General features: G+C 49.0%; 1 protein-coding gene across 8 annotated transcripts in view; it reads right to left on the minus strand.

Annotated features, from left to right (window-relative positions):
- The window catches only part of TUBE1 (tubulin epsilon 1), a 36,788-nt gene that overhangs the window by 15,595 nt on the left and 9,077 nt on the right, over positions 1-12,116 (minus strand). For all 8 annotated transcript variants that reach the window (XM_053308119.1, XM_053307848.1, XM_053308300.1 and 5 more), the window contains one exon: positions 2,169-2,290. In XM_053308119.1, the coding sequence (XP_053164094.1) occupies positions 2,169-2,290 (122 nt within the window). The remainder of the gene's footprint in view (positions 1-2,168; positions 2,291-12,116) is intronic.

The raw sequence follows: 12,116 nt of genomic DNA on the forward strand, positions 1-12,116 counted from the left end.
TTCTGCCCGTATTGCAACCACAAGTTCACGTCCGGTGGAGTTGTTCAGGGTTATTATAGGGCTAGTATGTGCCCCTTCTCCTTTGAATCAAATCTGGAACCATCGATTACCCGCTGTGACGTGTTTAATGAATTCTTTGTGAGGAAAATCTCTCATATTCCGGCTGACATAGACTCAAGTCTCCACAATTATTTCAGTGTCTGATGTGAAGGTGTCCAGAGACTCCTCTTGTGTGGTTAGGTTGTATCAGTTCCAGTTTGTGACCCCTGAGGATGTGGACAAGCCGCTTGGAGTGGTGAGGCTTCCTACCTGTTCTTTTGACCCTTGCCCGACATGACTTATGATATCTAGCAAGGGGACTGGTGTAGGAGCCTGGTAGAGATCATAAATGCTTCTCTGAGGGAGGGAAGGATGCCTCCTTGCCTTAAGGAGGTAATTATTAGACCACTTCTAAAGAAACCTGCCTTGGATCCCTCAGAGTTGGTTAACTACAGGCCTGTCTCCAACCTTGCGTGGTTGGGCAAGGTAACTGAGAGGGTTGTAGCTTCCCAGCTCCAGTCAGTTTTGGAGGAAACTGATTATCTAGACCTGTTTTAGACTGGCTTTCGGGTGGGCTATGGGGTGGAGACTGCCTTGGTTGGCCTGATAGATGATCTCCAATTGGAAATTGAAAGAGGAAGTGTGACACTGTTGGTCCTTTTGGACCTCTTGGTGGCTTTCGATACTATCGACCATAGTATCCTTCCAGCATGTCTGAGGGGGTTGGGAGTGGGAGGCACTGCTTTGCAGTGGTTCCACTCCTATCTTTTGGGCAGGCTCCAGATGGTGTCCCTTGGAGACTGTTCTTCAAAATCTGAACTTTCGTATGGTGTCCCTCAGGGCTCCGTATTGTCTTCAATGCTGTTTAACATACATGAAACCATTGGGAGAGATCATCAGGAGATTTGGTGCAGGGTGTTATCAGTATGCTGATGACACCCAAATCTATTTCTCCATGTCAACCTCATCGGGAAAAGGCATAATTTCCCTAAATGCCTGCCTGGAGGTGGTGATGGGCTGGATGAGGGATAACAAACAGACTGAATCCAGATAAGACAGAGGTACTTACTGTGAAGGGTCAAAACTTGGGAGATGAGTTTGATCTGCCTGTTCTGGATGGGGTCACATTTCCCCAGAAGGAACAGGTGTGCAGTCTGGGGGTGCTTCTGGATCCGAGCCGTTCCCTGGTGTCCCAGGTTGAGGCGGTGGCCAGAGGTGCCTTTTATCAGCTTCGGCTGAAACGCCAGCTGTGTCTGTTTCTTGTGATGAACAACCTCAAAGCAGTGGTACATCTGTTGGTAACCTCCAGACTGGATTACTGTAATGCGCTCTATGTGGGACTGCCTTTGTATGTAGTCCGGAAACTACAGCTGGTTCAGAATGCAGCAGCCAGGTTGGTCTTTGGGTCATCTCAGAGAGACCATATTACTCCTGTATTGAAAGAGCTACACTGGCTGTCGATAAGTTTCCGTGGAAAATACAAGGTTCTGGTTATAACCTATAAAGTCCTAAACGGCTTGGGCTCTGGGTATTTAAGAGAACATCTTCATCATGAACCTCACTGCCTATTGAGATCATCAGGAGAGGTCCATCTGCAGTTGGCAGATGCTCAACTGCATCTGTTGATGCAGTTGCCACTGGCTCGTCTGGTGGCAACTCAGGGACGGGACTTCTCCGTTGCTGCCCCAATGCTTTGGAACACGTTCCCTGCTGAAATAAGAGCCTCCCCATCTCTAACAATTTTTTAAAAATCTTTAGACACATTTGTTCAACCAGGTTTTTAATTAAATAACATTTTAATAATTTTAACTTTGTTGTAAAGGATTGTTTTAAGGTTTTAAATTGTTGTAATGTTTTAACTTTTTGCTGTCAACCAATGTTTTAATTTCTGTATTGTCATTTATCTGTTTTAACTAATGTTTTAACTTTTCTGTTTTTGTTGTAAGCTGCCCAGAGACTTAAGTTTTGGGCAGTATAAAAATATGTTAAATTAAAAAAAAAATTAAAAATAATAATGTTCTTCATATAGTACGTTAATACTTTTAGATTACTGCACTCAAGGTATATTCAGTTTGCTTTCCTCATTTCAACTTTCATGGATATAGCTGCTGGGCAGGAGCAGTACTTACCCCCTCCCATGGAATGAATGATAAAAAAGCACTGCAGACAGTCACAGTGCTCCGCAGTTCTCCTCAGCCTTTCGACAATGCTTTCTCGATACTGAGATCCATACATTTTGTGACCCACAGCCCTGAAAACAGGAGACCTTTAAGATTATTATTATTATCATTATCATCTATCTATCTATCTTATTAATTCTCCAAGACGGGCCATGCGTGGGGGCGTGGTAGAAAGGAGGCGATTGGCTGACAGAGTTTGCAAGCAGAAGCACCTGATTAGGCAGTGGGGATTCCATATGCAGATAGGGAGGAGGAGCCTGTGATGGTTAAGGTCAGTTGGAATGCAACTGTTACTGGTCAGATGTTCTTGACTGTAGAGGAGAGGAATCTCTCTATATAAAAGGATAGCAGGCAGGGGTCTGCAAAAAGACGGGTCGTGAGGGAGGAAAGAGCCCCTTCAGGAGAAGGAGGCTGCTGTTGTGTGAATTAGATGAGGAAACAAGATGAACAAAATCTGTTAACTCAGGGAGGGAGGGAGAGAGAGAGAAAAAAAAAACATGAAGGGAGGGGGAAGAAAGAGTGGGGAAGAGCGAGTGGAGGAGAGAGAAAGAGAAAAAGAATGGAGGGGGAAGAGAAACAGAAGGAAGGGCAAGGGACAGGCCCGAGCCTGTCAGCAGCCTGAGGGGAATGAGCGGCCATGGCAGCACTAGCAGCAAGGAAGGTGAGGATGGAGAGGTCTCTGGGGATAGGGGGCTGCAGCTTGGCCAACAGGCAGCATGGTGTGGGGGGTGGAAGCAACGGAGTGCAGCTCAGGTGAGGGTGGGAAGTTCTCTGAGGTGAGGGGAGCTGTGGGGGGCGGGCGAGCTATGGGGGCGGGTGGAAGGGCGAGCTGCAGGGGGGGATGCCACAGGCTCAGTGCACAACTGCATAGATGTTCTGTGCCGGGTCAGCTAGTTATTATTATCATTTTACATTTATATCCCGCTCTTCCTCCAAGGAGCCCAGAACAGTGTACTACATACTTAAGTTTCTCCTCACAACAACCCTGTGACGTAGGTTAGGCTGAGAGAGAAGTGACTGGCTCAGAGTCACCCAGCTAGTATCATGGCTGAATGGGGATTTGAACTCGGGTCTCTCCGGTCCTAGTCCAGCACTCTAACCACACCACCACGCTGGCTCTCTGATGCCATATGGTTTCAATTTTGACAATTCCAGTTTTGACAATTAATGGTTGCGCTATTATCAAGCACTGTCTATCACATTTATATACCACCCTATATAAAATCTTAGGGTGATTTACAATCCAACCGAGCCACCAAAACCTAAAAAATTATATAAAACAGATTAAAATTACCATAAATAAAAACATTAAAACATCATAAACCAAAAGCTTTACAAAACAGGTGTTTTCAAGTCATTTAAAAACAACCGGAGATGGGGAGATTTTGATTTCATTTGGGCATGTGTTGCAGAGCTCCGGGGCAACCCTAGAGAAGGCCTGATTTTGGGTCCCACCAAACAATCCAGTTGCAACTGAAACCGGACCACCCCTAATTATTTTAATAGCTGCTCTCTCAAGATAATAGACACTTCTTAAGAAGGAGCTCTTACCCTGGGCCCAAGCCGTTTTTAATTTCACTTCTGAAACAAACTGCTTTTTTGGAATCAGGAGAAGTTAAACAGCTGCTTAAATTGTATTGCAAGGGTGTGTGTGTGTGTGTGTGTTACTTTTCAGAAAATAAAGGTGGGAAAACTCAATGTGAATGAAGAGTTGTGGAGGGTACACTTACCTGCCCCACCACTTTCCCCCCACCGGCACTCTCTCCAAAAGTAAGTGTTGGTGCGGAGCTCCAGCGTACCTGTTTGCAGCCCTGGTGAACATCGTACCAGAAATGGTCGATGTGTGTGCCTGCCTCTTAAAGGACACCCCCCCCGCCCCCCAATGAAGCAGCTCAAATGCTGGACGTCCGAACTAGTTTGACACTCCGAAAAAGGAGCGCCGAACCGGTTCTTGCACATCCCTATTGTGGTTTGCAGCTGAGATTCTCATTGCTGGCCAAAGGTGAACAATGGAAGCCTTAAGCGGAGTCTCATGGAAGCATGGGACATTTTCCTTTTCCATAGCTAGGAAGGGGAAAGGCTTGTCTGCATGCACAGGATTCAGTGGTTTGTGTTCAAGGACTATGTCAGTCCTCGGCACTTCAACAGGGTCAGTCAGAAGCACCTAGGGCAAGGCCTCAGAGATAGGGGAGGGAGTTAGCGTCACCCAGATCCTTCTCCTAGGCAGTCATGTCCTTGGGCTGGCTGCTCACTGGGAGATTACTGTAGCCCGTCCTACAGCTCTGCCCTCAGCATCAGCCAAGGCAGTTTTAAAGGCAGCTTCACATTCTGAACATCTGAGCCCAGCCCTTCCTGGTTCCTCCCCCATGAGTTTTATTACCCTTTCCATTACCACTCTCTCTCCCCCTTTCCCTCAATCTCTGCTCAGCAAACCTGCACCCACTCCCTGCCAGGAAACAGTCCTGGTCAGCTGCACCTCCTGGCTGGTGTCATCAGTGGGAGCTGAATGATCCACCAGGCTGTCTGCTGTGGTCCGGATGCCTGTGCCACCCCCATCCTTGGGCCAGCATTGGCCCCAATTGAGCCCCAGGCTCTGCTCCCTGGTGCCCTCCTCATCGTTGCCACTCCAGAGGTTGGTGCGGAGTGTTGGGTGGGCTGGTTAGACAGACTCTTTCCCCCCATGCAGAAAAACATAGGACACTCATGTAGATTTTTGTGTGTCCAAATCATCTCAAGCAGGATGGAACAAAAATATACAATGTTAAATCTATTAATTTTTAAAAAGGCTTTAATTACTTTCTACTGGAAATCAATGTGTTGGGGCAGAAGGGAAAAGATCTGAAGTAGATACTTCTGAAGCACCTAGTCACCTTGGAAAGCTTTTAGCAAGCCCTTGCGGGGAGAGAGTATTTTATTCTGAGGCTTGCCTTTTACATTTGTTCTCGCTACTGTCTTCTTGCAGCTGAAGACGGCAACTCAAGTGTGTGCCTTGACTATATGAAATCATTTTGTGTTCTGACAACAAGGTTGTCAGAGGGGACTTTGCTCCATGTGCTGATGCTAAGAGAAACTAAATTGTTGTGCACAGGGCCTTCTCTGTTGTTGCCCCCAGGCTCTGGAATGCTCTCCCAAGTGAATGTCCGCTCTTCGACATCTGTGGCTGCTTTTTAAAAAATTAGGAATTTTTTATTTGTTCAGTCTTTTACCCCTGTAGAAGAATTAACTCCCCCCCCACCCCCGTCGGGAGGCCCATCTCTGAAAAGTGTGTTGGAAAGTATTAAAATGGTGCCAAGTTAACCCCTGCTAACTTGGCAAAGAGGCACCTTTTAATGTGGTGATGCTCTTTATTTAGCAGGGGGGGAGTAACTGGCCCTATCCACCTGCAGCACAGTAAGTACCTCCAGTGACTGTTGCTGGTGTCTATCTTATGTTTCTTTTTAGATTGTGAGCCCTTTGGGGACAGGGAGCCATCTTATTTATTTGTTATTTCTCTGTGTAAACCACCCTGAGCCATCTTTGGAAGGGTGGTATAGAAATCAAATGAATGAATGAATGAATGAATGAATGAAGTGTGTGTGTGTGTGTGTGTGTATAAAATATAAGAGACGAGAAAATGTCAGTGAAAAAGTAGTTTTGCTTGCATGAGTAGATTCCTTAGCTAAACGTGCAAGACAAAGAAAGTTGTAGAAATGTAACAAATCGCAAGGCTGTGTACCGAAGCTTACTTTGCTCAGCAGAAAAAACAGGTTGCTTACCTGTAACAGATGATCTGGTAGTGGTTCCATCATTCATAAATAGTGGGGTTCTGCGCCTGCGCAGATCAGCTTCGGGTAGAATTCATAGCTCCTCGCGACGCCAGCAACCGCCTGTCGCATGTGACTGTAGTAGCCTCTAGTGGCGGTTGGGCGTCTCTGCAATCAGTTTCTTGATGGCCAACATGGCCGTACGATGCTTCTGTTACAGTGGCTTGTCATTTCAGATGTGGGGACGGCAGGGAGGGCGTTATGAATGATGGAACCACTACCAGATCATCTGTTACAGGTAAGCAACCTGTTTATCTGGATAGTGGTTCCATCATCCACAAATAGTGGGTGAATTGCGAGCTACCCAACTGGTGGTGGGCATAACCTGCCAGTCATTGTAACACCCTCTTTAAAACTGCCTGTCCAAAGTCTGCAGCCTTTGCTGCTCGTATGTCTATAGAGTAGTGTTTTACAAACGTCTGACATGATGACCACGTTGCTGCCATGCAGATGTCAGCAAAACGAATGCCAGCCAAATGTGCCGCCGTTGTGGCGTAAGCTCTAGTGGAGTGTGCTTTAACTGTCTTTGGGGGACTGACCCCTTGCTGGTCATACGCTAGTTTAATCAACTCCACCAACCAAAAGGAAAGTTTCTGCCGGGTTGGTGAACACCCCTTGAACTTCCCCTTCAAGTCTATAAACATCCGAGGTGTTTTATGTATAGCACTCGTGGCCTTCAAATAGAACAGAAGAGCCCGTTGGACGTCTAGCGAATGCATCACACGTTCGAGGGGAGATTTTGGATCCCTAAAAAAGGTAGGTAGTACAATATCGGCGTTCAGGTGAAAATCAGTCACTACTTTAGGCCAGAATTCAGGATCCAAGCGCATGACAACCCTTTCTGGATAGAATTTTGTATAGGGTTTGTCTATACGAAGTGCACGCAGTTCACTTACGCATCTGGTGGAGGTTACTGCCACTAAGAACAGAGTTTTTAGGGTCAAGTGTTTTAGAGATGCCGTAGCTAGTGGTTCAAAGGGAGCTTCCGTCAGAGATGAAAGAACTAAGGAGAGGCTCCACTTCTCGGCCAGCTGCTGCACTGGAGGATATAGATTATTGATGCCTCTTAAAAAGTCCTTACAACGTGGATAGGTAAAGACCGTCTTGCCATCCCACCCATCATGGTGCGCCGATATCGCCGCCATATGCACCTTGATAGACACGTTTGCTAGTCCGCTCTGCTTCAGAGTGGTCAGATAGAGAAGGACAGCTTTCAGACTCGCCTCCCTAGGGTCATAGCCTTTGGAGGCAGCATGTGCAGCGAACCTACGCCATTTCGCCCTGTAGCTTCGTCTCGTGGACTGCTTATGGGTATTTAGGAGGATCTTCCTCAGAAGCCTATCCTCCACGCTGTGAGATTCAGTACAGACAGGTTGGGGTGCACCACCCTGCCTTGATCCTGAGTGACTAGATCTGTCCACTGAGGGAGTCTCCTGTAATTCTCTCCTGATAGTCTGAGTAGCTGTGTGTACCACGGCTGTCTTGGCCACCATGGCGCAATCACTACTGCTCTCGTTTGGTCATGTAGTAACTTGGCCACCACCCTGGGCAGTAAGGGCGTGGGTGGATAAGCATAAAATAGCTCCTGGCTCCAGAGATACTGAAAGGCATCGCCCTTGCTCAGCGGGGAGCAATAATGCTTGCACTTGCTGTTCTCGGTGGTCACAAATAGGTCCACCCCTGGTCTGCCCCAAGCTTTGAATAGTTGATCCAGCACTTCCGAATAGAATTCCCATTCGTGCTGCTCCAACACTAGGTCTCTGCTCAGTGAGTCTGCTAGACAGTTCATGCTGCCTTTGATATGAATGGCCACGGAGTAAATTCCGAGCGGGATGCACCAGTTCCATAACTGCAGACTGAGATCGCATAGAGACCTGGACACTGTTCCGCCCTGCTTGTTGACGTAAGCAATGGCTGTCGTACTGTCCATCTGTAACTGGACAGTTTTCCCAACAAGCTCTCCCTGAAAGGCGACCAGGGCTCTGAATGCAGCCAGCAGTTCGAGAAAGTTGATGTGCAGGAGTCTCTCCTTTGGAGACCATACTCCTTGAACTCTGGGGTGCAGCAAGTGCGCCCCCCAGCCGTGCATGGAGGCATCGGATGTCACTGTCAATACGGGTTCCCTCGTGCAAAATTGAATGCCATTGAGCATATTTGACTCTTTTGTCCACCAACTCAGCAAGTCCAAACCTTTCCGTAGAAGAGTAACCCGCTTGGACTGAGGTTCGGATCTTGGCTTGTAGGCCCTCAGAAACCAGAGTTGTAGCTTGCGCATTCGCAACCTTGCGTACAGGACTGTGGTGGTGCAGGATGCCATCAGACCCAACAGTACCTGTACCGTCTTTGCCTTTTGTACAGGATTCTCTTGACAACAGTAAATCAGGGCACGCAGACGAGAAAATAGAGCTACCGGGAGGAATGCCTTCTGGGCTGACATATCCAACTCCATGCCAATGTACTGCAGGCATTTTGCCGGCTTGAGAAAGGATTTCTCCCAATTGATCTGCACTCCCAGGTCCTCCAGTAGGTTCATCACCATGTCTATGTGCCTCAGCAACTGCTCCTTTGTCTCGGCTGTCAGAAGCCAATCGTCCAAATACGGATATATGGACACACCCTGTACTCTGAGATGGGCTATTATCACTGCCACACATATTGTGAACACCCTGGGGGCAGTGACCAGCCCAAACGGAAGTACATTGTATTGGTAAATCTCGCTCCCCATAGTGAAGCGTAGATACTTGTGATGATTCTCCTGAATGCCTATGTGAAAGTACGCATCCTTTAAGTTGAGCACTGCAATCCAGTTCTCCCCATGGAGGAGTGGTAGGATGGCTTGCAACGTTGTCATTCTGAATTTTTGTACCTCGATGTACTGATCCAGGCCTTGCAGATCCATTATAGGTCTTATGCCCCCATCGCGCTTGTGATTTGGAAGTAGTGAGAATAAAATCCCGTCCGACTGAAAGCCCACCTCACCAGTGAAATCACTCCCTTCAATAAGAGCTTCTGCACCTCCTCCCTCAATACCGGTGTTTCCGGAGTGTATTTCACTCCCAGGAACGGCGGGTATTCCTTGAACTCCAGCGCATATCCCGTTGTAACTATGCGTAGGACCCACTGATCCGATGTTATATGGTGCCATGCTTGGGCATGGCTTGCCAGCTTGATGGTTACTCTGGCAGTGTTCAAGGAGATGGTGTTCCTGGTACTCAAATGCTTGATCTCGGATAGATGAGGTACTTTGCTTGGTGTTGGTGGGCTCAGCAGCTGATCAAAGCTGCTGCTTCGCTTGTGGCGTTCTCTTATTTTGAGAAGTTTGGTTTGCCCTATTCCTTGGGTAATAGGGTCGTCTGTTGTTATTGCCGAAACATTGGTAAGGTCATTTGAAGTCCCTCTTGTCAGAATGACGATAGGAACCCTGACGAGCTTGATACTGCCCGTACTTACTATACTGATTGTAAGGTCTGTTTTTACCAGTATATCTGGAATTAGTGAAAGACTGAGCTGTAATCCGAGATTTCTTCCACTGCTCTATGTTGTCATCCATTTTGTCAGAGAAGAGACCAGCACCATCAAATGGCAGTGTCTCAATCCGATCCTTCATGTCCTGTTGGAGACCCATTGCACGCAACCAGGCATGCCTCCTTAGAACAAGAGAAGAGGTCAGAGTACAAGACTCGGATTCGGCTAGGTGCTTTGCGTTCACCAATTGTCGGTGGGTGGCTGCAGTCGTCTTCACAAATATCGCCTCTAACCTCTTGACAAACTCCCCTGGCTCCAGCGCAGCGCGCTGATCATACAAAGCTTCCCAGAGGGAATGCGTATATCTTGCCTGGCAAGCTACATAATTAGCTATCTTGATCGACAAGCATGCAGTTGAGTAGGTCCGCCTGCCAAGCATGTCCAGCTTGCGGCCTTCTTTATCTGCCGGTATTGTATGTCACTTTCTGCCTTTAGTTGTTGTCGCGCAATCTACTACCAGAGAATTTGGATCGGGATGGTGCACCAGGTAAGCATTTTCCTCCTCTTGAATACGATATAGAGCCTCCAATCGTTTGGAAGTAGGTGTTGAAGCCTGTAATACCTCCCAAGCCGACTTAGCCGCCCTTGAAATATGTGGCAGCATAGGCAGGTAAACCGGCTGGAGGCCCGCATCATATTATAAATGGGGTCCTCTAAGTCAGTTGTTTTTTCTTTGAGGTGTAGACCCAGGACTCGAGCCATTTCTGCCACCTGCTGATGGTAACCTTTCATTTCCTCATTAGGAGAAATTGATGGAACTGCTGCAACATCTGAGTCTGGATCCAGGAGTGAAGGAGTCTCTGGATTTTCGGGATCTCCTTCTGTTGAGTCTGAGGTATAGTCCTCCTCAATATCATCATCATCATCATCATCGTCTTCTCTAGACGAAACAGGTGAGTTGCCTACAGCTGTAGAGGTCACCCTAACTGGTTCCTTAGCTGTCTGTGTTGCTGCCTGGTGGAGAATGGAGAGCAACGGTTGGGTCGACGTAAGTGGCATATAAGTCTGCAACGAAATTGATCGCTGCGCTGGCAGTGTGAGTTCTGGTCTGAGTGGTAAGTACGTCTGAAGCGAAACCGTACGTTGAATAGGTCTCGGTACAGAGGCTTGGACGGCCATCTCCGCCCGCTGCACAGGAATCATAGGCTGCACAGCAGTTTGTACAGCTGTCTCAGTAGTCATGTGCACGGACCGGTTCGGAGGCCATTCTAAAGGCCTCCAGACCGGTCCGGACACGGGGTGGTTTTGGTTCGGGTGGGGGGTTCCACAGGAGTACGGGGGGGGGGCTTTACTCACCCTCCCAAGAACGACGCCGTATTTATGTGAGTAAGCGGGCGGCATGCCTCCCTGCCGCCCGCTTCATTCCCCCTCTCGGCGTTCCCTCCGTTCAAATTCTGAATCGGGCGGCAGGGTATCTCCCAGTCCCTGCCGCCCTCTTTAATGCCCCTGCTCGGCTGGCGGCCGCCCCATTCAAGCCTTCAAGACCCCTGCCAGGCCGGCCCGGCCCGGCCCTTCCCTTCCCTTCCCTTCGCAAGGGGGACGAGCGGCAGAACTCCCTGCCTTCCCCCCTGCCGGCTGCGCTGCAAATGGCTTCTAAGAAGCCTTTTGCGCGCATGCGCGAAAAAGAAGCCTTTTTCGCGCATGCGCGCAAAAGGCTTCTTAGAAACCATTTGCAGCGCAGCCGGCAAGGGGGAAGGCAGGGAGTTCTACCGCTCGTCCCCCTTGCGAAGGGAAGGGAAGGGAAGGGAAGGGCCGGGCCGGCCTGGCAGGGGTCTTGAAGGCTTGAATGGGGCGGCCGCCAGCCGAGCAGGGGCATTAAAGAGGGCGGCAGGGACTGGGAGATACCCTGCCGCCCGATTCAGAATTTGAACGGAGGGAACGCCGAGAGGGGGAATGAAGCGGGCGGCAGGGAGGCATGCCGCCCGCTTACTCACATAAATATGGCGCCGTTCTTGGGAGGGTGAGTAAAGCCCCCCCCCGCCGTTATTTGGAACCCCCCACCCCAGTGCCGGACCGCAGCTCCGCAGTTCCGTGCACATCCCTATGTCTCAGTTCTAGTAGCTTGCATGGCAGTTTGCACGGCAGTCTCCGTACTATGTGCTCTTACGGGGAGTGGGGTGGGGTACGTCCCCGTTCTTCCAGCCATCTCGTGAAAAGGGAGTAGTAGTCCTCTCGAGATATTGCTATGGAATCTCCCCAACCACCTCTGGGTAGGAGACCCACAACAGGTGTAGCCTTTGCCGAAAGAGAGGGCGTCTTAGGAATATGCAAAGCATTATAGTCACCTTCATTGAAACCAGTAAAGGTGTAGGTAGAAGGTGTACTCTCCTCCAAATTAAGCAAGCGTGCCAGCCTGCCACCGGGAGAAAGCTCTCTTTGCCCTGGAGTGGTCACAGGGGACATTCCAAATGTTGGCAATTGGATTTTTCTCTTCATGGGGCACGACGCCGAGGTCGACATCGGGCACGATGTTGATGTCTGGTACGATGTCGAGTTCAGTGTCAAGAATAACTACAACCGTCAACTCCAGAGCAGCGAAGCCTGTAGACACTGGCATCGATGCCGAGTG

Source organism: Hemicordylus capensis, chromosome 1, assembly GCF_027244095.1.
Source record: "Hemicordylus capensis ecotype Gifberg chromosome 1, rHemCap1.1.pri, whole genome shotgun sequence".
Classification (NCBI taxonomy): Eukaryota; Metazoa; Chordata; class Lepidosauria; order Squamata; family Cordylidae; genus Hemicordylus; species Hemicordylus capensis.